General features: G+C 38.0%; 1 protein-coding gene and 1 long non-coding RNA gene across 2 annotated transcripts in view; one reads left to right on the forward strand and one right to left on the reverse strand.

Moving 5' to 3' along the window:
- The window catches only part of LOC129136179 (shieldin complex subunit 2-like), a 42,349-nt gene extending 18,732 nt beyond the window's left edge, over positions 1-23,617 (forward strand). The window contains 6 exon segments of the mRNA XM_063781712.1: positions 2,624-2,818; positions 2,986-3,120; positions 8,051-8,257; positions 12,209-12,437; positions 19,231-19,346; positions 22,633-23,617. Coding sequence (XP_063637782.1) covers positions 2,624-2,818; positions 2,986-3,120; positions 8,051-8,257; positions 12,209-12,437; positions 19,231-19,346; positions 22,633-22,832 — 1,082 coding nt within the window. The 3' untranslated portion in view covers positions 22,833-23,617.
- On the reverse strand, positions 43-3,952 carry LOC129136183 (uncharacterized). Its single transcript, XR_008537529.2, has 4 exons — positions 3,843-3,952; positions 3,393-3,464; positions 1,617-1,683; positions 43-1,059 (listed from the first exon to the last, which is right to left on the reverse strand). It is a non-coding gene; the product is annotated as an uncharacterized LOC129136183 (long non-coding RNA).
- Positions 23,618-23,962: the final 345 nt, after the last annotated feature.

A 23,962-nucleotide genomic window follows, 5' to 3' on the forward strand; every position in this document is an offset into this window, starting at 1 on the left:
CTTGAATTCCTGAGCTCAAGCGATCCTCTTGTCTTAGCCTCCCAAAGTGCTGGAATTACATGTGTGAGCCACCACTCCCAGCCCCAGAACAACTATTATTAAAAAGTCAAAAAACGGCAGATGTTGGTAGGCTATATAGAAAAGGAAATGCTTATACACTGTTGGTGGGAATGTAAATTAGTTCAGCCGCTGTTGAAAACAGTTTGGGGTTTTTTCAAAGAAGTTAAAACTGAACTATGATTTGACCCAGCAATCCCATTACTAGGTATATATCCAAAAGAAAACAAATTGTTCTACCAAAAAGACATAAGCACTTGAATATTCATTGTAGCACTATTCACAGTAGCAAAGTCATGCAATCAACCTAGGTGGCCATCAGTGGAGGATTGAATAAAGAAAATGTGGTACATATACACCATGGAATTCTACGCAGCCATAAAAAGCAATGAAATCAGGATGGTGTGGTGGCTCATGCCTGTAATTCCCACACTTTGACAGGCTGAGGCAGGCAGATTGCTTGAGTCCAGGAGTTTGAGACCAGCCTGGGCAAGGTGGCAAAACCCTGTCTCTACAAAAAATACAAAAAAATTAGCTAGGTGTGGTGGTGCACACCTGTGGCCCCAGCTATTTGGGAGGCTGAAGTGGGAGGATCACCTGAGCCCAGGAGTGGAGTTTACAGTGAGCTGAGATTGTGCCACTGCATTCCAGCCTGGGCAACAGAGTGACACCTTGTCTCAAATAAATAAATAAATAAATAAATAAATAAATAAATAAATTGCAGCAACACAGATGCAGTTGGAGGCAATTATCCTAAGTGAATTGAGGGAGGAACAGGAAACCAAATAACATGTATTCTCACTTATAAGTGGGAGCTAAACACTGGCTACTCATGGACATAGAGGTGGCAACAATACACACTGGGGACTACTAGAGGGAGAGGGTTGAAAAACTACCTGTTGGGTACTGTGCTCAGTACCTGGGTGACAGGATCACTTGTACCCCAAAGTTCAGTATCACGCAGTATTCCCAGGTAACAGACCTGCACATGTACACCCAAATCTAAAGTAAAAGTTGAAAAGAAAAGACTTCTGTTCTTTCATCTTTATAGTGAGGTGTTACATGTTTTACAAACCTAGTTCTGATAATATGACAGGAATATAAATTTATCTTGAATATTATTAAATAAGTCAAAGATCAACACAATGTTTCCATGAGGTAGACTTTTTTTGGAATCTAAATAACCATGTATTTCCATGTAAATTTTTATGAATCAGGGACAAATATATAATTTGATGTCAGAGATGTTTTTGTTCCCCAAAAGCTCTATCTTGTTCATGAAAAACGAAGCCCAGAGAAGTTATGTACAAGTTCACAGAGCTTATTATTGACAAAACCAGAATTTGAATACAACTCTTCTGATTCCAGATTTGCTGGAAATACTGTAAAAGAAGAATTCAGTCTGGCAGTATTACATGTGGTTTTAATTTTTTCTTTGTAACTTTAGTTTAAATTTTATGTGTGTGTGAGCATCTGCATTTACTTTTAAAAACTTTTATTGTAAAAGCCTTCAAACATATACAAAAGTAGAGAATACAAAGCATAATGAACTTAAGTACCTATTAGCCAGCTTATTAAAACATGGTCAGTCTTGTTTCACCTGTTACATCCCTTTTCTTTTACTGTCTAAAGGAAGGAAAGAAGAATCACAAATCAGTTTATGGAGTCTGCTTTCTAAAAAGTACTTAAGTGTTTATTGCCAATATCTTATTTTGGTCAGCAATCAATCACGTACTCAAGCATACTTCTCTTACCTTCAGAGAAATTAAAATTTAATCAGCAAAACTCATCAGCCTGTACATTTAAAATATATGCATGTTATTGTACAGAAACTATACCTTAATAAAAAGTGAGAAAAAAAATGAGACAGGAAAGAGAAAAACATTTAAAAGACATAGTAACTGAAGAATTAAATAACCAATCCAACACTTGAAAAATATTACAATGTAGCACATGCTCAAAAGCTCTCTGAGCTCAGGGAAAAAAGCAGCACTGTGAATCTATAGTGGTCATCATTCTATGTGGTATTGGGTAGGACAAGAAGACAGCCTTGCAGCTGGAAATTGGTGAGGACGGAGGCCTTGCTGTGGAAAGAGTAAGGCACACTCAGGGAGAGAACCAGTGAGGTGGCTCTGAGCCTGTTTCAGAAGGGGCTTGAGGAAGAACGGCAGAGGCTAGGATAGTTGGGAAAGCAGGATCAAATCAGACTCCAGGGATTGGGGAACCAATTGGCTGTTACAGGGTGGTGGAGTCAAAAAAGAACAGAAATTTTGTGTTTGATTAATTGATAGAAAATGATATTATTAACAAAGTAAAGAAGTATGGGAACAGCACAAGTTTTTGGGGGATAGTAAATAATTCCATTTCCATTGATTAAAAATATAAGTTTATTTTTACATCTAAACTGATTCAAGACTTAGCTATTGTACATGTTTTAGAGAAAACAAAACTATATTTTATATCTAATCATACTTTACAACATAAAATACAGTTCTAAAAAATATTATTTGTCAAGAAAAATATAATGTTGCCATCTTTTGTCTGTATGTATGTTTTTTTTCCTTAGATTCCAGTGTAGTTAGTGACGTTGTACTTCAAGACTTACTGGCATATGTGTCCTCAAAACATTCCTACCTCAGAGATCTTCCTCCGAGGCAGCCTCAGAGGGTGAACAGTATAGACTTTGTAGAATTGGAGCACCTTCAACCTGATGTATTAGTCCACGCAGTACTAAGAGTTGTTGATTTCACTATACTGACAGGTAAACATTTTGACTGCCTCCTTAATTTTAGATTATGAAAAAATTAAGATACAAGACCATCTTAGTGTACCATTTGGTTATCACTATATATGTATCATCAGCTATTAAAGTATGGTATCACGTGTGATAGAGTAATGCCAACTAAGATACTCATTTTCCTTTTCCAGAGGCAGTATACAGTTATAGAGGACAGAAGCAGAAAAAAATTATGTTAACCGTGGAACAGGCCCAAGATCAACATTATGCGCTTGTATTATGGGGTCCTGGAGCAGCCTGGTACCCTCAACTTCAAAGGAAAAAAGGTAAATACACCAAAAAGCATTTAACCTATTTATATTTCGGTAAATGATTAATGTTTATGAGCCCAAGATGGAGAAAATCTTAAGAGACGAGACAGCATTTGAAATACAAGTGATCATGATTGAATATTCTTCTGCAAATTTCTTCTGTTAAAATTTTGTACCTCTTGTAGCAATTCATTTATCTAATAAGTCTTCATTAATTAATGGTGGTGAAATAAAGGCTTAAATTTATTCCCAGATATACTACTTTACCTTTTTAGTGAAGATCTTACCTCCTTCAAATAATGTTCTTTAAACATTTAATTCTGGAGAAGCTTCTACAATTTTTTTTCAGCCAGAGTACTCTGATAAATAAATGCTATGATTATAAGGCAGATGTCAAGGGAGTTACCTTAACTCTTTCAAGTCACAATTAATGTTCAATAAATTACTGTTTCGTATTTTTATTATAGTTGTTTTAAAAGCATGCACTGTTAGCCATCCCTAGAATGTTCAGTGTTAAAATATGACCCATGATTACATTTTTCTTTAAAGCATAAATTATTTCTGGTATATTGAATTAAATGGAATTGATGTTTCATTAAAATAGTATAGTGTCTTCCCTTTGCTATTGTGAGGTCCTTTAGTTGTAACAATCAAAGACAGTTTCATTTGTGGCTTATGAGTTATTTTTCCCTGCTAAATTAATTTAGAGATTGATTCAGTATATTATTATTTTTTACCTGAAAGAGTTAATGTCTCTCCAAACTTCTGCCTTCCAAATAGTTATTTGTAGATAGGATCTATCACATTGTCTCTCTTAATCATTAATAGCTATGACTAGGATTTGAGATAAGTCTAACTTTGGACTTTTATGTTAAGATCAAACAGGGACAGATGTTTGTTTGGTTGAGCAAGCTGACAAACATGTATCAGTGATAGACTAACTATGATCATTGACCACCATAGCCTGGCTGAGAACATGAGTCTAGTGCGTGCTTCACAAGAATGTAGGTCACAGGTATAGTGGAGCTGTAACAGAGCAGATTGCTCAATGTTTAATGTGAATATTCTTTTAAAATTAATAGTTTTTTGGTTAATAGAAGAGAAATTACAGTTGTCTCTAGGTGACTCTATGGTGTTTAGGTTAGTATTGAAAACATATGAATCCAGGAATTAAGATGTTGTTGTTCTTTGTACATTCATTCATCCAGCCCCCCTTATTTATAACCATCATTTTAAAGTTTTAACATCTACTTCAATACCTCACATCAGTCTTTTTAAGATAAAAATACCAATTTTGAAGGATTACTTAAGTAATTCTATTTTCCTGATTTTACTTTTCTTTTCAAGAGACCAACCCCATTTCCAAATTCCCAGCAAAGAGAATCTGATTGCCCGGAGTAAATTTGATTCAAAAAACTGTGATCAGGAAGACAGGGTCACGCAATACAAATATGAGAGCTTGAGCTTATTTCAGTGGATGGGAAAACAGCTAAGGGAATCATTTGTGATCTGGGTGAATACATAAAGATATTCACTACCAAAAATGTGTATGTTCATTAGCTTAGAAAGATATATGTAATGTATTATTTAGTTTAAAAAGTAGATTATAGGCCAGGTGTGGTGGCTCACTCCTGTTAACCCAGTACCTTGGGAGGCTGAGGTGGGTGGATTGCTTGAGCCCAGGAGTTCAAGTTCTCATCTTAAAAAAAATAAAAAATAAAAATAAATTGGATTGTAAAACTTCACGTATAGAAAATATGTTATCATATAATAAATATTTTTATGTTTATATAAGTTAATACACAAAAGTTTTCAAGAAAACCCTTTATATATAATAGTATCTCATTTTAATAAAAATGTATCTATAAGTACATATGTGCATTTGAAAACCTGGAAATATGCATGTATAGCAAAATGCTAGCAGTGGTTATTTCTGTATGGTAGTATTATATGTGCTTTAATTTTTTTCTTTATACCTTTAGTTTGAATTTCATATGTGTGTGAGCATCTGCATTTACTTTAAAAAACTTTTATTATAAAAGCCTTCAAGCATATACAAAAGTAGAGAGAATACTAAGCATAAGGCACTTTTTTTTTTTTTTTTTTTTTGAGACGGAGTTTCATTCTTGTCACCCAGGCTGGAATGTAGTGGCATGATCTCTGTTCACTGCAACCTCCACCTCCTGGGTTCAAGTTATTCTCCTGCCTCAGCCTCCCAAGTAACTGGAATTACAGGCATGTGCCATCATGCCCAGCTTATTTTTGTATTTTTAGTAGAGACGAGGTTTCACCATGTTGGCCAGGCTGATCTCGAACTCCTGATCTCAGGTGACTCACCCGCCTCAGCCTCCCAAAGTGCTGGGATTATAGGCATGAGCCAGCCACCGCACCCGGCCAGCATAATGAACTTAGGTACCTATTAACCAGCTTATTAAAACATGGTCAGTCTTGTTTCACCTGTTACCTCCCTTGTCTTTACTGTTTAAATATTTAACAATAAATATATTTTATTTTATAATTAAAAATAAAATTAAAACCTTATGCTTTTTAAAATAAAAGAATAGTTAATGTTTGGAAAATCTAGCTAACAATGTGAGAAAAAATAGAATTAAATTTATACTTTATGTTTGTGCCAATATAAATTTCAGATACATTAGAGATTCAAATACAAAAATAATGAAACAATGAATAGTAGAAGAAAATATAGGCAAAATTATTTGTAATGCAAAGGTTGGTAGGGTAAATAAAATCCAGGAACAAGAACTATTATACATAAAAACCACCATGTACAAAATTGAAAGGCAACCAAAAAAAACAGAAAAAAATTACATTGTTAGAAAATAATGCAGTAAGCAAAAGACACATATCTATAGAGATAAATGGGGAAAGGATATGAGTAGGCAAGTCCCCAAAGAAGAAATAAAAATGGCCAATAAATATATGGAAAAATTGTTCTTACAAGTAATTGAAAACACACAAAGTAATGATGATAGATTATTTTTCTTTTAAGAAATTGATAGAGAAGATATGGGAAAACAGCTACTGTCATCAGCTATTGGAAATGCAAACTGGCAGAACCTTTCTTGAGGATAACTGACAATTAATATGAACAAATTGGGGGTACTTTTAGCCCAATAATTTTAGCTCTAGGAACTTATCATAACTATGTATAAAGATGTAGCTGAAAATGGGTTTATCATGGTATCATGTATAATTGTGAAAAATAAAAAACAACCAGAGTCCCTCAAAATAGAGGTTTGCTGTAATAATTTTTAAGATTTTGGTGTATCTGGACAATGGCATATTATGTAATATTTAAAAGCAATGTAGAATAATACATACATATAAAGCTATATTTGACTTATTAAGTCAATCCCAATAAATAAAATCCCAAACAACTGGTTGTCCGCTAAAATGTTAACTGCTTATTTAGGGTGTTGAGATTATGGCTGCTATATGTTTATTCACTTGGCTTCTCTTAGCTTACTTTTCTAATCAGGTATTTTGTAATAAGACAAGAAAGCTATTTTAGTGATTGGTTTTAAGCAGTAACTTGGAATATATGCTTTAGTTCTAGCTAGTGATGCTCTGTCTTTACAGATTTACTGAGATGTTTGATGATTTTCCACCAAAAAAGAAAAAAAATCTCTAGTGAAAGAAACTAAGGAGATGAGCAGGTGTAGTAAATTAGATTTATGGCCTGAAGTGAGAAACTAAAAAGACAGCTGATGTTATCAGAAAAATTAGTGCTAAGAAACCCTCTTTTGTTTTATTATAGTTTTGAAGTTGAATTTACTAATACAGAATATGATAATACAGATAAGTTGAATTTACTAATGGAGAATATAACAGTAACAAGGTCTGTGTTACTGTGGCTTTAAGTATTAGAATTGTGGCCGGCGCGGTGGCTCCCGCCTGTAATCCCAGCACTTTGGGAAGCCGAGGTGGGCGGATCACGAGGTCAGGAGATCGAGACCATCCTGGCTAACACAGTGAAACCCCGTCTCTACTAAAAATGCAAAAAAAATTAGCCGGGCGTGGTGGCGGGCGCCTGTAGTCCCAGCTACTCTGGAGGCTGAGGCAGGAGAATGGCTTGAACCCAGGACGTGGAGCTTGCAGTGAGCCGAGATTGCGCCACGGTGCTCCAGCCTGGGCAACAGAGTGAGACTCCGTCTCAAAAAAAAAAAAAAAAAAATTGTTACTGAGAGTTAAAAATAAGTACTATTGTGTCTAAATGCTTTTTGTTCTAGAAAAGTTAACTAAGATAACTAAAGTATTGAAATATGAGTGAAGTATTAGACGGGTTCATTTCAGTGTCCTTTCTTTAACAAAACAAAACAAAACTTTGCCTATATATAGATACATGAGAATTTTCTTTACAGAAAGCAGTTGGTTATTATAAATGATGACTGTTCAGGAGGGCAAGGAATCTTTAGAAAATATTTTATTAAAATTATCTCTGGTGGCCCGGCGCGGAGGCTTATGCCTGTAATCCCAGCACTGTGGGAGGCCGAGGTGGGCGGATCATGAGGTCAGGAGTTCAAGACCAGCCTGACCAACATGGTGAAACCCTGTCTCTACTAAAAATACAAAAATTAGCCGGGAGTGGTGGCACGCACCTGTAATCCCAGCTACTCAGGAGGCCGAGGCAGGAGAATCACTTGAACCTGGGAGGTGGAGGTTTCAGTGAGCCGAGATCACACCACTGCTCTCCAGCCTGGGCAACAGAGCGAGACTCTGTCTTGGAAAAAAAAAATAATAATAATCTCTAGCATGCTTCTGTTGTCTTAATGCACCATTCATATTTTGTCTCTGTTTACCCAAATTCTTTAGTGATAAAAGATTAGTATTCAACTGACTTAATCAGATCAATCTATTTAATCTGATACTAAGCCTAGATTTTTTTCCTTTTTGGTGACTTTTGTTTTTACTGTTTTTGTTTAAGGTTATATTTGGGAATTTAAATATCTTTTTGTTCAGCGCAATTACACACTAGAAAACCTAGAATTGCATACAACGCCTTGGTCATCCTGTGAGTGCTTGTTTGATGATGATATAAGGGCAATTACATTTAAAGCAAAATTTCAAAAAAGTGCACCCTCCTTTGTGAAGATATCAGACTTAGCAACCCACCTAGAAGATAAGTGTTCAGGTAAGATCTTTATATACATAAATTCTGCTATTTTTATTTCTTTTGAAACAGGGTCTTGCTCTGTTGCTCAGGCTGGAATACAGTGGTGTGAACACAGCTCACTGCAGTCTCCACCTCCCAGGTTTAAGTGATTCTCCCCGCTCAGCTGAGGAGGGAAGGGAAGGCTAGTGCATACCATCAGTGCTTGCCACCACACCCAGCTATTTATTTATTTATTATTTTGGCAGAGACAGAGTCTCCTTATGTTGCCCAGTCTGGTCTCAAACTCCTTGGACTCAAGTGATCCTCTTGCCTTGGACTCCCAAAGTGCTGGAATTACAGGCATGAGCCACCACACCCAGCCCACTGCTAGTTTTAATATGAGCAAAAAGGCTACCACTTGTGGTAAAAGTGTATAATTCTATATAAAAGTGAAATATAAATCTTTGCAAATATCTGAACTAGATTCCAGTAGTTTTAGGAACTATGTGCCAGGAACCAGGGACAAAGAGCAAATACCTATTTTTTATTATATGACAAGTGGGAGCAGAAATTCAGTTCCTTACTTTATCTTGGCCAAACGCCAGATTAAAATGTTACTAGTTGGGTTAATTCACATATATGTGTAAATATGTTTTCCAATATATGATTGAAGGTTAGCATTGTTATATCATAAAACTACGCTAAGGAGAATACAGGCAGAAAACAAAGACAATACCTCTCAAAAAACCCAACTTTTAATTGAATACAGAGATTTCATTCTCAGAGAAGAACTCCTTATTCCTAGTTTTACACTGAAACATTTACTAATACTAGCAGATAGTTTAAATTAATAATATTTCTGGAAGGTAAACACAGATGATAGAAAATTTATAAGCTTTTATACTATAAAAATTTCATACTATTTTCAAAAATGGAAGTTGCCTATGGTCATAAAAGACTCTAGATTTATACTAACTGGTAAAATCTTGGTAATGTTGTAGCATCATGTAAGTTCCTAAGCCAGTTTTATATTTATGTGCCCCTCCCGTGCTCTGCTTCTCCAACTTCACAGACATATAGAGGTGGTCACCACAGGAAGGAATGCCAGACACAGTTGAGGGGCTACATTACTTTGCAGAGACGTTTAGTTTGGTGCCATGGAGAAGTCAACTCTGTTATTTACTGCTTACACAAAACAGTTATCTGCTGGGATTGAAGTCTAGAATTAGGTTTAAAAATAAAAATAAATAACATCATGGACAACAACAAAATAGGAGGCCACCACGCTGATGATGAAAGATTCTGAGGATATAGCCCCACTTGTTTGAGGACGCAGCCAGGAATTGTGCGTGTTCTTGGAAGTCCTGGAGGTGTGCTCCTCATTAGCAAGCCATGCCAAAACTGTGCCATTAAAATCAGTCCTTCAGAGGCTTTGTTCACAGAGGCCTGCATTCTCTTTATGTTCAGCTATGAGGGCTGAATTCATAGTTTCTGTCATAGTGTATGTGTTTTTAAGACAAAAATGGAGAGAGAATATGAAAACACAAGCAACTTTTCCCTAACCTATTTTATAGTTAAATAAAAGGAGAAAGAGAGATCAGCATGGGAGCATTTCCTAGAAGGGTCTGCTTGCTCAACAAAAGCCAGAGGGGGATGAGGCTAGGCCTGAGTCCTTGTAAAGAAATGAAGACGCTTACCCAGTACCTCATCTTACCGCCAGCAGAATTTCAGTGCTCAGCCGGAGTGACCCCCTTGAAAGCAAAGTCTACATTCAGCATCACCTTTTAATTCTTTTCAAGAGTTGTGTAAATTTACAAAATGATAGGATTATGTGAACATTCTTTTAAAATTATTGAATTATTAAGAATTTTTTAGGCTGGGCAGGGTGGCTCATGCCTATAATTCCAGCACTTTGGGAGGCCGAGGTGGGTGGATCATTTGAGGTCAGGAGTTTGAGACCAGCCTGGCCAACGTGGTGAAACCCTGCCTCTACTAAAAATACAAAAATTAGCCATGCATGATGTCGGGTGCCTGCAGTCCCAGCTACTTGGGAGGCTGAGGCAGGAAAATTGCTTGAACGCAGGAGGCAGAGGTTGCAGTGAGCCGAGATTGCACCACTGCACTGCAGACTGGGTGACAGAGCAATACTCTGTCTCAAAAAAAAAAAAAAAAAAAAAAGACTTTTTGAGTGGAGGGAGGAGAGCAAGGGTTGAAAAACTAACTGTTGGGTACTCTGCCTACTACAGGAGACTCTACTTGGGTGATGATGTGCCCATGTAACAAACCTGCACATCTACCCTCTGAATCTAAAATAAAAATCGAAATTTTTTTTTTTACATAATTTTTTAGGCCAGACACACTGGCTCAAGCCTGTAATTCCAGCATTCTGGGAGGCCAAGAAGAGTGGATCACTTGAGCCCAGGAGTTGGAGACCAGCCTGGTCAACATGGCAAATCCCCATCTCCACAAAAAAATACAAAAATTAGCCAGGTGTGGTGGTGTGTGCCTGTAGTCCCAGCTACTCAGGAAGCTGAGGTGGGAGGATCACTTGTGCCCAGGGAGGTTGAGACTGCAGTGAGTCAAGATTGCACCACTGCACTCTAGCCTGGACGACAGAGTGAGACTGTCTCAAAACAACAACAACAAAATAATAATTTCGTAGTGATTTAACATGTCTTTGGAAAGATGTGGTATTGAATCTTCTACAGTTTGTTACATATTCGATCGCTATGCACTCCTGCTAACTCATGTAGGGATATGTGACACAATTGGAAGAGATGATGAAACCGTCTTTGGGCATTGAAAGACTAAAGCAAATGAAGTTAAGAACAGAAGACTCATCATTAACTGGACTCTGAAAGAGATAACCAGAAAACAGTAGGAGACTAGAGTGATTAGTTCTTGACCTGGAGTGTTCTTACTTCTAAGTGGATGAAGAAGAACAAATTTGAAGGCTTAAGGCTTAAAGAAGCCTTTAAATTGACTATGGAGAAAGGGAGAATAATGCTCAAGAAAACTCATAGACCTCACCAGTACACAGTAAGACAAAAGTAAATTAGGAAAAAATAATGTCTGGGAGATAGTAGATATTCAGTATTTGTTTACTGGTGAATGGATGAGCCATTAGCAGTGAATTATGAATATGCTTGAGGTTTCTTGTGAGTCACCTGAGAAACGATTAATAAATGAGAACTTTTTATAACCCACACCCAGAGTATATAGATGATAATGGTGAGCGGAAAGTTGGAAAAAAGTTTAAAAGAGAACAGGCTATTGATATTTTTAGGTAGAGAGAAGAAGAAAAGTTCACCTCCTATTTGGCTTTTTTTTTTTTTGAGACGGAGTCTCGCTCTTTCGCCCAGGCCGGAGTGCAGTGGTGCGATCTCGGCTCACTATAAGCTCTGCCTCCCGGGTTCAAGCCATTCTCCTGCCTCAGCCTCCCGAATAGCTGGGACTGCAGGCGCCAGCCACTGCGCCCGGCTAATTTTTTGTATTTTTAGTAGAGACAGGGTTTCACCATGTTAGCCAGGATGGTCTCGATCTCCTGACCTCGTGATCTGCCCGCGTCGGCCTCCCAAAGTGCTGGGATTACAGGCGTGAGCCACTGCGCCCGGCCCCTATTTGGCTTTTCACTATGATCAGTTTAAAAGAAGACAGGGCAAGGAGAGAGGGCATGTTAGCTAGTTTCAAGTATTCGAAGGAATTTCTTCTAAAGGAGGTATTGAACTTATTTTGCCTGATTCCAGAGGATGGGGAAGGAAGGAAACATCACATGTTCAGCCAAATTAGCCAAGTAAACTTGCTCTCAGTTGCAGCCAGACCTCCCTGCCCTTAGATTCTAGGAAAATAGTAAAGAAGACGAAGAACAAGACCTCAGTGTATCCTTTTACTACAAGTGACTGTAAATCAACTATAAAATTAGCCATGTTTGTAAATTAAAGTTATAATTTTGGCCCAATAATTTATAACATATCTGTTTGTTGTTTGTAGGAGTGGTTCTAATTAAAGCCCAGATTTCAGAGCTGGCATTTCCTATTACAGCAGCTCAGAAGATAGCTCTAAATGCTCACAGTTCTCTGAAGAGTATTTTTTCTTCTCTTCCCAACATCGTATATACTGGCTGTGCAAAATGTGGATTGGAACTAGAAACAGATGAGAACAGGATCTACAAACAATGTTTTAGCTGCTTGCCATTTACTATGAAGAAAATATATTATAGGTAAGGCAACTAAGCAAGCCAATTTGATGGAAAATAATTATTATAGATCCGGAAAAATTAGTCTGTAAACCCTTACTTTCTAAAAAGAATTAACTAGAGCTAGTCGAAGAGAATAAAATTTTCCCTGAGTGATAGATAGCTATTTATGGAAGCAAAAATTACCCAGGAATCGTTATAGGAATTTCTTAAAGATAGGAATTTCTTAAAGCAGTAATTGGGAGATTTTATTGTCTTCAAACAGCTGTACCAAAGAAACATTTTCCTTGGTTTACTTTTTAACCAAAATCTAAATGCTCATAAATAACTCATTTTCCCACCTTAACATATAATTAGAATTTAAAGGCTAAAAGTATCATATGATCTCACCTCTGAGTTGTGGAAGCTAGTAAGACATTTAAGCTGTTTTCCCACCTTTACCTTAGAAATTAAAACTAGCAAATAAATGTTGTATGGTAAAACTGCTAATCAGCTCAGTGAAAAACACATTGTTTTTTGAATAATAGGTAGTCAAAAGCTCAGATATTTTTCTCTTTACCTTATAAATTACATGTGTTTACAAAATAGCACTCAGTGTTTTATGCTCCTTATGATTATTTCTAAATATTGCGGTATCTAAAAACTAAATTCAGATATATTCCACATGTTATCATGGCATACTTCAAGAAAAGTTATAGAAGCTTAATTTGTAAACCTTATTTCTCTTTACAGATATTATGTTTGTTATAAATAAGTGAATGAATTTTGCTATTACTGTGAAAGTTGCTTTTGTGGAAAAGAAGATTGAATTAAGATGTATGGTAGGCTGGGTGTGGTGGCTTACGCCTGTAATCCCAGCACTTTGGGAGGCCGGGGTGGGGGGATCGCTTGAGCCCAGGGATTCAAGACCAGCCAGGGAAACATAGGGAAACCCCATCTCTACCGAAAAAAAAAAAAAAAAAAAAAAAAGCTGGGCGTGGTGACATAGGCCTGTAGTCCCAGCTACTTGGGAGGCTGAGGCAGGAGGATTGTTTGAGCCCAGGAGATCGATTGTTACAGTGAGCTATGTTTGCACCACTGCACTCTAGCTTGTGCAACAGAGTGAGACCCTGTCTCAAAATCAAAACAAAAAATGCATGGTATGTAACAAACAACATTGATTTATTAATAGTTAAGGCCCCTCAAAAGTATGTATAGGTGACTTATTTATATCATTCCAAATGTTTCTATTCAATATAAGCATTTATTGGACAAAAATGTTGCTCAATACTATTCCTTATGGGGAGGAGGGCCTTTGAATCTTTAGTTTACAAAATGACTGTTCAAGAGAAGGACTTCACAGATCAGTATCACCTGATTATGGCATAACTAGTATGAGGTATTTAAGATCTCTTCCTAAACTATATCACATTAAAGATGTAGTGCTAGTTTGTTGTCTTACTAGAATGTTGAATGGTCATGTTAAGGCAAGAATTATTATTTTTTATTTATTTAAAAGCCTTTTTTTTAAAAATTTTTTGAGATAGAGTTTCGCTCTTGTTGCCCAGGCTGGAGTGCACTGGTGCGATCTCAGCTCATCGCAACCTCTGCCTCCCAGGTTCAAGTGATTCTTCTGTCTCAGCCTCCCAAGTAGCTGGGATTACAGGCATGTGCCACCACGCCTGGCTAATTTTGTATTTTTATAGAGACAGGGTTTCTCCATGTTGGTCAGGCTGGTCTCGAACTCCTGACCTCAGGTGATCCACCCGTCTCAGCCTCCCAAAGTGCTGGAATTACAGGTGTGAGCCACCAAGCCCAGCCTAAAAGCCTTTAAATTGTTATTAGAGTCCAGATTATGTGGTTTCCTTGAAAAGAAAATATTGAAATTAACAAACTCCCTTCAAGTTATCAAGTATGTGACTCCAAAATCATCTACATAAATCAATCAGCAAACTGAATAAGAGAAAACTCTCATTGATTATTTTTCTAAGACTCAGTCAAATATTTATTAGGAATCCACGTATGTTCACATATCACATATGTACTGTGGATGTTATACTAGTTGATCTAAGTAGACTTATTGTGCCCAAGAAGCTTGGTAGTCCATTTAAGAAACACTTAATGAACATTTGTGTGGCATAACAGTCCCAAACTATGAGTGGGTTGATCATATTTTACATTGGTTGTAACTTGGAGCTGATTTTCCAATGGAAGCAACATTAGATATTGCATTGGAATCTCATACGAGGCCACAGACATTTATTAAATTAACATGTGGATAGCATAGTTCCTGCTCTTCAAGCTATCATAAAACTCAAATACCATTTTTAACAATGTTTCTACAGAATATTCAGATTTACATTTTTGGAATACAAGAAATACATTTATTTTTCTGTACTAGAAGCAAAAAACCCCAGCAGGTCAAACCACAATTAAGGCTCCTATTTAGGCAGCACTAGGAAATGTTTGGGTCTCTCAAGACATTGTAGTCAAGGTGTAGGCTGGGGCTGCAGTCATCTGAAGGCTTGACTGGGGCTGGAGGATTCATTTCCAAAGTGGCTCATTCACATGGCTGGCAAGTTGAGTTCCTCTTCACTTGGGTGTCTCCACGGGCTGCCTGAATGTTCTCACAAAGTGGCAGCTCATTTCCTCAGAGCAGGAAAGGCAAGAAAGAGAGTTCCAGGTGGAAGCCAGCCTTTTTGTGACCTAGACTCAGAAGTCATGTGGCATCACTTCTACCAAATTCTGTTCATCAGAAGTGAGTTTAGCTGTGCGTTGGAGAGTGGATTAGAATGAAGCTAGTGCAGAGAAGCAGTAAGAGGCTGTTGCCTTACTTTGGAGGGGAGATGATGGTGGCTTGACTAGAGAGGAAGTCGTAGGAATAAAAAGAAGTGGACAGATTTGAGAATGGTCAGAAAATAGTTTGCAAGATGTAGTGATTGGTAGGTAAAGAGAGAGCACAGGTACATTGCAAATCATTGACAGTTGGGTGAACAATAAGATTATTTATTAAAACAAGTAACCTTGGGAGAAATCTTGATTATATTGAGCTTGAGTTCCTGAGAGGTAACAAGTTGGAAAGTGGTTAGATGTAAAGAAATGCAATTTGCAAGAGAAGTCTGGGCTAGGCTTATAAGGTTATCTGTGGTGATTGAACTTTTCCTTGGTTTCTGCACCCTGTTTTGTTTTTCCTTCTTAATCTTCAGTGATTACCTCTCATAATGGATTATTCTTACTAGCCTATAAAGACAGTCCCATATTTCTCTTATTAAAAAACAAACAAAATCATCCATTAACATTACATCTCCCTCTTATCCCTTCATTTTTCTATTCTGTTTTATACCCAGCCAAACTTTGTTAAAGAGTTGTAAATATTCTCTCTCTCCCCTATTATGTCTTCAGTTTCACTTCAGTTATTCCATTCTACTCCTACCATGCTGCAGAAGCTGCTTTTGTCAAAGTTACACTTTTGATGTTGCCTGAGGCATGGATACTTCTTTCCTCGCTCTAACTGCTCTCAGTTATATTCAGCATGTCAGTCCACTTCCTCCTTCTTGAAACAGCCTCCTCCTTGCTTTCTAACCTGTCTCTCAGGCCCTTCTTTCTCAGCCTTTTCTACCCCCTCTTTAAATGCTGGGGTTAATCTTGAGCTCTCGTCTGTGTCCTTCCTCTTATTCTTTCTGTACATTCTGCCTGGATGATCACAGCTGTTTTCGTATTTGTACTTAACATCTTCACCCTGATTTTCTCCTCCAGGCTCCAGTAGTCAGGTATCAAATTCTTTGCTTGACATCCATCTCACATTTAAACATACCCACAATAGACTCTTGTTTTTCCTAACCACACTCAAATCTAGTTCTCTTCATTTTTATACTTTCTGGAAAATGGCACACCATCTACCCAATTATTTAGGCTGGAAACCTGGGCACAATCGTTGCATCATTTTCTCTTCCCTACCTCCCCTATCTAATCTATTAGCAAGTCCTAGAAATTTTCATTCAGAACTATATCACAAATTCATCCACTTTTTTCCATCTCCACTGCTAACATCTTAGTCCAGTGTATCTCAGCAGGGGCATTGTTGACATTTTTCTCAGGACAGTTTCTCATTATGTACCATATCCCACATGCTGCGGGGCATGTGGCATCCCTGTTTATCTTCCCCTAGCTGCACCTCAATTACTGTGAAACCAAAATGGAAAGTCAGTGCCTGCTGGTCTGGAATCACTCAGGCCTCATCTGAGTCCCTACTACCTGTTGCGCAAACCAGCACACCAGCAGTCTCTTGGTGGGGCTCCTCCTGGCCTTGCCTCCTCCCCTTTATTCTCCACCCGTTGGCAGTATGATTACCCTTTGCTTCACCCATCAGTCGTCTCCTTATGCTTGTTTCCTCTGCAGTCTCATCTGCTGCCACTCCCCTGTCGTCCAGCACTCTAGCCACGTGGCCTTCTTTCAGCTCTTCAGACATTTTGATTTTTCTCCTTAGGATGTTCTCGAATGTCTTCCCTCTGTCTGACTCCACAAGGCTGGTTTCTTCATGTCTTAGATTAAATGCTGCTTTATCAGAGAGGCCTTTCCTAACCACCCTTCTTTATTTTCTGTTATAGTAGCCTGGGTGTGCTTACTGTAATTTGTATTTGCATACTGTCTTTTCTAAAAAACATTTTTACTGAAGTTAAAATTCATATACCATCAAATTAATCTTCTGAAATGTACAATTCAACGGCTGTAGTATATTCCCAGGGCTGTGTAGCTATCACCACAACCAGTTAGGACATTTTCATCACCCAGCCCTTTACAAAGCCTCGTACTCATTAGCAGTCACTCTCCATTCCCCATGCCCCTCAACCCATGGCAACTACGAATCTGCTTTCTGTCTCTATAGATTTGCCTGTTCTAGATATTTTATATAAATATTATATAATATGTGATCTTTTGTGACTGGCTTCACTTAGCATGATGTTTTCAAGGTCCATCCATGTTGTAGCATGTATCACTACTTCATTCCTTTTTATTGCAAAATAATATTTTATTGTATGCACATACCATATTTTATTTATCCATTCATCAGTTGATGGACAATTGGGTTGTTTCTACTCTTTGGCTATTATGAATGATGCTGCTGTGAACATTTGTGTACAAATTTTTGTGTGGATATGTGTGTTCATTTCTCTTGGGTATTTATCTAGGAGTGGTGGAATTGCTGGGTCATATGGTAACTGTCTGTTTAACCTTTTGAGGAACTACCAGGCTGTTTTCCAAAATTGCTGCACAATTTTACATTCTCATCAGCAATATGAGGGTTGTAATTTCCCCATATTCTTGCCAGTACTTCTTATTCCGTTTTTCTTTTTGTTGCATGTGCTTTCGGGTCATATCTAAGAAAGGTGTCATTTCTAAGCCAAGGTTATGGAGATTTGCTCCTGTATTTTCTTCTAAGAGTTTAGTAGTTTTACCTCCTACATTTAGGTTTATTATCTACTTTGAGTTAAGTTTTATATATGGGATAAGGAAGGGGTGTAATTTTATTTTTTGGTATGTGGATATCTAGTTGTCCCAGCCTGAATTTTTGAAAAGACTGTTCCATCCCTGTTTAGTCATCTTGGCACCACTGTTGAAAAGCTTATTTTCTTTCTTCTTCTTTTTGTAGAGATGAAGTCTCGTTGTGTTGCCCAGGCTGGTCTCAAACTCCTGGCCTCAAGCAGTCCTCCTCACCTTGGCATCCCAAAGCGCTGGGATTACAGGCATGAGCGACCGCACATGCCCAATTTCTTCCTATCCCTCTACAGTTTTACGTTCCTTGAGTGACGGAACCAGATTTGTCTTTTTCACTAGTGGGTACCCAGCACTTACCACAGTCCATGATAGATGCTCAGTTTGTATTTGTTGAAATAAATAATGGAGGGAGAGAGAGGCTGAGGAAAGAGTGTAGAGTGAAAAGAGGAAGGAACATAGAGTCATCGTGTGAATAAAGGGGGAAGTGGGTTTTTAGGGGGAAAATCAGTAGTTATGTTTTAGCTCTGTTACATTAAATTCCCCCGCTAATGAGCCTGTTTCTGAATTCTGTTCTCAATTTATTTTTTAAAAATCAATGTAGTTATAAAATAGGTACCACATGCCATGGTTAAAATGCACACTACATAGGAGGTTACAAAACAAAGAGTGAAAGTCTCCTTCACCATCCAACCCTCTCCCACCAGTGCTGCTTCCATGCTGGTGAGAAGGTTTTTTGTATGTCCTTCCAGTGATTTATTATGTTCATCCCAGCACATGTGTATCCCTTTCTTTAGAAGCATGTGGACAGAAGAATATTGTTCATATTGTTGTTCCCTAGAGTCTATCCTGGTGCTCCTTCCCTAATAGCACTTGCAAATGTTCTTCATTCTTTTTATCAGCTACATAGCATTAAGATGTAGGATGCACTGAAAATTGTTAATCCAGTTCCCTGTTTATTGATATGCAAAACAGTTTATTTCTGATAGGAAAGAATTCAGTTGAAAAAAGTAACTTGAAATTGTGATTGTGAAATATGTGATTATTATTTTTATTTTCATTTCTAAAAATAATTTATAAAACAGTTTAATATATTTTTATATTAGTATCTGAAATTTAAAAATGGATATAGAATAAATAAAATGTAGTAATTTATCATTTGAAGCTCTTGGGAAAAAAAAACCTTTTTTTCCTTCTAGGATGTCACAGAACATCCTAGAGTTGTTTTAAGCATTAAAATTAATCCTGCATAAAAACCAAGTGCTTTTTGGAATTATTTTTCATTTAAGCATTTCTTTTATTTGAAAATCTTTTTGAAGGTCGTGTGTTGTTTACTCTTTTGTAGGCCAACGTTAATGACTGCCGTTGATGGAAGACATAATGTTTACATCCGTGTAGAATCAAAGCTGATAGAGAAGATTCTTCTCAACATTTCTGCAGACTGCCTCAACAGAGTGATAGGTAATATATCAGTGTGCCATCAAGAAGTTGTTTTATTCAGGAGTATAAATGGTATATCGGAACAGAAAGAGCACTGTACTTTAAATTAAGAACTTTTCTGTCCATATGAAAACAGAAGGATAATTTAGCTTAAGTGAAATATAAGCCTATGTAAGTTAGAAGGTTGACTTGCTTTACACCTGTTAGTACATGAACAGCGGGAGGCACCTAATTTCTTCTTAACCTACATTTCCTGTTGGTAAGCAAAAGCTATTTTACTTAACTCTAGTTTTATAAGAATGAAGTCAATGAGTGTATGACATAATATATATGAAGATAGTCCACTGTCAGTGGAATGGATTTGCAAGATCTTCAACCGTGATGTCTTAGTTGTCAGTGGCTAAGAATAAAGCAAAGATAATATATTTGTCAGGTATTCAAACTCCATTCCTGTTCTCATTAGCCTCAGATCCTCTAAGCTGATGAGCTAATCTGGTTCTGTGATTGCTTTATCTTTCAATAGTAGATTGTTTTTCATGTTTTTTTTTAGTTGGGGGTGTCTAGTAATTTTGGGTTGAATGCTGAACGTTGCATATATTAAGTAGAACAGTACAAACTGAGGTAAATAGTATTTGTACCTGGAAACAGGCATGCCTCTTCTGGTCGTTTACTGGAGGTGAGGGGTGAGCAGGATGGTCAGTCTTGTCATAAGTTGAGTTGGATTCAGGTTTTGTTGTTTCTCTGGTTACCTTCAGGTCACCACTGGTTTCAAATTATCTTGTGCTTATGGTGGGAAGTGGTTCCCCAGCATTCCTGCTCCACCATCAGCATAGCCCTCCACTCTGCACCTGGGCCTCAGAGAAAGTTTCTTTCCATATTCTTGCACCTCCCCAAGTTGCACAAGCTTTTGTTGGTTGTTATTTGGTGCATCCTAACCTGGTGGGTGGGAGCAGGGTTGTTCCTCTTTGATTCTGGTCCAGCCCCAGTCTTATACAGGATGTTGCATATGGCGCTTTCTTGGTAGCCCTGTCCCTTATGTGGCATGGCAGCTGAGCTCTGTCTTGTGCCTTTAGTGGGTCTTGTGTGGTCCTGGCCCTGCCCCAGCAGTAGGGGACCACTAATGGTCTTGACCCAGGGTGGTTTTTCAGTCCTCCCCCAGGATGGAGGTTTTTTTTTTTCTTTTTTCTTTCCCCCATCTGTACTGGTTCCTCACCTGTACCCTGGGGCAACAGGATTTGGTGTCCCTCCTCCAGCAATTGAAGGCTTTTGTTCCTTAAAAGGGAGGCCAGATGGTGCTTTGTGTTTTGTAGTTGGAAGCTTTCTCTGATGTCTTGCCCTGCCCCCAGTCTTATGAGCACCTGGTGGAGGTGAGACGTACTATGTGGAAGAGCCTATGAGGATGCAGATGTTCCTTATGTTGCTGACTCTGGCAGTTCATTGGCTTTTTGCAATTAATTTATTAATAAAAATTAATCACATTCTTCTTTCCTGCCTGTATGGAGGACCTGTCTTCTTCCCAAGGCCTGCCCCAAGGGAACCTGTGCTCCTGTTCCATCTCCCTGGAGGCACCTGTCTCCTTATGTTTCAGTCTTTTTGGCTGTTTTACAACCTTGGTTCTCATGTGTATTCAAGAAAATGATGATTTTATATTTATTCAATTTTTTCCAGTAACTGTTAGGGTAGGAGCCACTTTTTCCAGCTTTCTACATCTTAATTAGAAGCCTCTCTCCATTTTTTCCCCCATTTTCTTTATTTCATTTTTATTCTTTTGGCTATTTTCATTCCTTTTCTTAATGTTACTTATATATTTTCAGTGTTATCTCTTCTTTTTTTTTTTTTTTTGAGATGGAGTTTTGCTCTTGTTGCCTAGACTGGAGTGCTGTGGCGCGATCTCAGTTCACCATAACCTCTGCCTCCTGGATTCAAGCAAGTCTCCTGCCTCAGTTTCCCAAGTAGCTGGGATTACAGACATGTGCCACCATGCCCGGCTAATTTTGTATTTTTAGTAGATATGGGGTTTCTCTATGTTAGTCAGGCTGGTCTTGAACTCCCAACCTCAGGTGATCTGCCTGCCTCGGTCTCCCAAAGTGCTGGGATTACAGGTGTGAGCTGCCGTGTCCGGCCTATCTCTTCTTTTTTGCATAATGTAAATTAGTCTTTATCTCTTAGAGAAGCATCATTCTCATATCACATATACTTCAGTGTTTTGTCCATTCTTGAGACAATTAAAGTTGTACTTCTTGGCATTAATTAGATTGTGATCATAAGTCAAAATGTCATTGGTTATAAAGTGGTCATCAGACCATGCAGACTATTACTAATATTGGTTATGTTTTAGTTTATCGCAGTGAAAATACAAAATTTAAAAGTTATTGTAGAGAATTATCATACCCCCCAAAATATGTCATTGGTCCTCCAGGACTCTGTAGTCCCCATCCAAGAAAGACTGTGATAATTGTCAAGGGGTTAGTACGGTCTGAGCATGGTCGATGGTGCTCTGTCATTCTGGTATTGAACAACCTCCCAAATGTCTTGATTACATGTCCTAAAAAAGTGAGGGGAAGAGTGTAGGACAAATGCAAAATAAAATAACACATTTAGCTATACTTTTAGTATTTTTTATTATTGAGATTCAATATTTAAGTGACCGATTCAAGATTCTTTTATATAAAAAATGAATATATGCGTAAGTAACTGTGATAAGAACTGTGGATGGATAAGAGCACTCGTCTGATGTACTGCAGCATAACCAGAACTGCTGTCGGTCTGAACGGTGTATTATCTGGGCCTGTTTCTTGTGTCAGGGGGATCACATGCCGTCACTCTGGAGTGCCTCAATAGCTTGTAACTAGAAAGAGAAGGTATAGAAAGAGTAGTTTACTTACCTGTTTATTTATTTAGAGACAGAGTCTTGCTCTGTTGCCCAGGCTGGAGTGCAGTGGCACAATCTCAGCTCATTGCAACCTCTACCTCCTGGGTTCAAGCAAATCTCCTGCCTCAGCTTCCCGAGTAGCTGGGATTACAGGCATGTGCCACCACTCCCGGCTAATTTTTGTATTTTTAGTAGAGACAGGGTTTTACTGTGTTGGCCAGGCATGTCTCGAACTCCTGACCTCAAGTAATCCGGCCACCTCCGTCTCCCAGAGTGCTGGGATTACAGGTGTGAGCCACCGCTACTGGCCGGGAGGAGAAATTTAAAATGGGTTTGAGACTTGAGGAACCAAAAGAAACAATGAAACCATTCAATGTGTGTGCTCCTGTCAAGCTAGCAGTGATCTTGAGAGCTCTGTGTTTTCGTCTTCTGCAGTTCCTTCCTCAGAGATCACCTATGGGATGGTCGTGGCAGACCTGTTCCACTCCTTGTTGGCAGTCAGCGCAGAACCTTGTGTATTGAAGATTCAGAGCCTTTTTGTGTTAGATGAAAACAGCTATCCATTACAACAAGATTTCTCCCTCCTGGATTTTTATCCTGACATTGTAAAGCATGGAGCCAATGCCCGTCTCTGAGGCCAGAGGAAGAAATTGCAGGCATTTCAAGGAAGAAGTACTGAAATGATTTGTCTTTTGAAATAAATGAATGACAGGGCTTTTGCTTTGGATTTTTTATGAAATATATTTTACAAAGAGAATTGCACTAGATATATAAATTAAAACTTTTTTCTAAGAAAATCCTGTGAGGTTTAAAAAGATTGTTTTTGTCTTTTGGTTTCTTCCTTTCTTCTGGAGAAATGATCTACCAGTCAAGGCAATATGTAGCAGATCCCTGGGAATTAAAGGTTTGCCCATTTGTTCACTGTATTTAGTCCCTGCTACATTCCAGGCATTGTACTAAGTATGGGGAACCACAGAGATGACATTCCTTCAGAAACTGCTGCAGTGCTTTCGCTTATCCCTACCTAAAAAACCGTCAATGTGAAATCATTTCCTTGATTATAACTATAATGATAATGGATTAGTTTATATAAACCTATGTTTAGACAAGTTCAAGACAAGCGTGTCTTTCTATAAAAAGTATTGAAAATGAAGGAAATGAGATCATGTTTCAATTTATTAAAGCAGGGAAGAGCGTTCTGTTGTTAGTTCGTGTCTAGGATTTGAGTGCCTTACCGAATGTATTTACCAGCAAACATGTAGCAATCTGTTCTCTCATTGTGATTGTGGAAGAAGCTCATGTAAAATGATAGTCATTAATGAGGAAGTATGGCGTGGTACTTATTCTGTAAGTTCAGAGTATGCTGAGTGTTAATAGATTATCACATTGCCTGAAAATAAATTCATGATGACATGAACAAGCTTCTTTTACCCTGTGTATGTTTTTAAAAATTCCTTTGGTTCAGAGGTGGTTGTTGTTTTTTAACTTGGCGTCCCTAAGAACGAACCACAAGAGTTTTGTGATTCTTTCAAAAATAATATGCCAAAATGCCTTTGTGGGAGCACACACACACAAATGCATGTTTCTGTGGAGAAGGATCCATAGCTTTCAACAAATCCTCAGAGGGTTCTGTGACCAAGAAAGGTAAGAACAAGGCTTTAACTGATGAGTTTCTTTGTGGGGGAGATAAGGGAATTAGAGCAAATGATTGCCGAAGTTTTGTCTAGCAACTAATAAGGTGGGTACAGAAAGAATTGACTCCATT

The sequence above is a fragment of the Pan troglodytes genome, chromosome 8 (genome assembly GCF_028858775.2).
Source record: "Pan troglodytes isolate AG18354 chromosome 8, NHGRI_mPanTro3-v2.0_pri, whole genome shotgun sequence".
Classification (NCBI taxonomy): Eukaryota; Metazoa; Chordata; class Mammalia; order Primates; family Hominidae; genus Pan; species Pan troglodytes.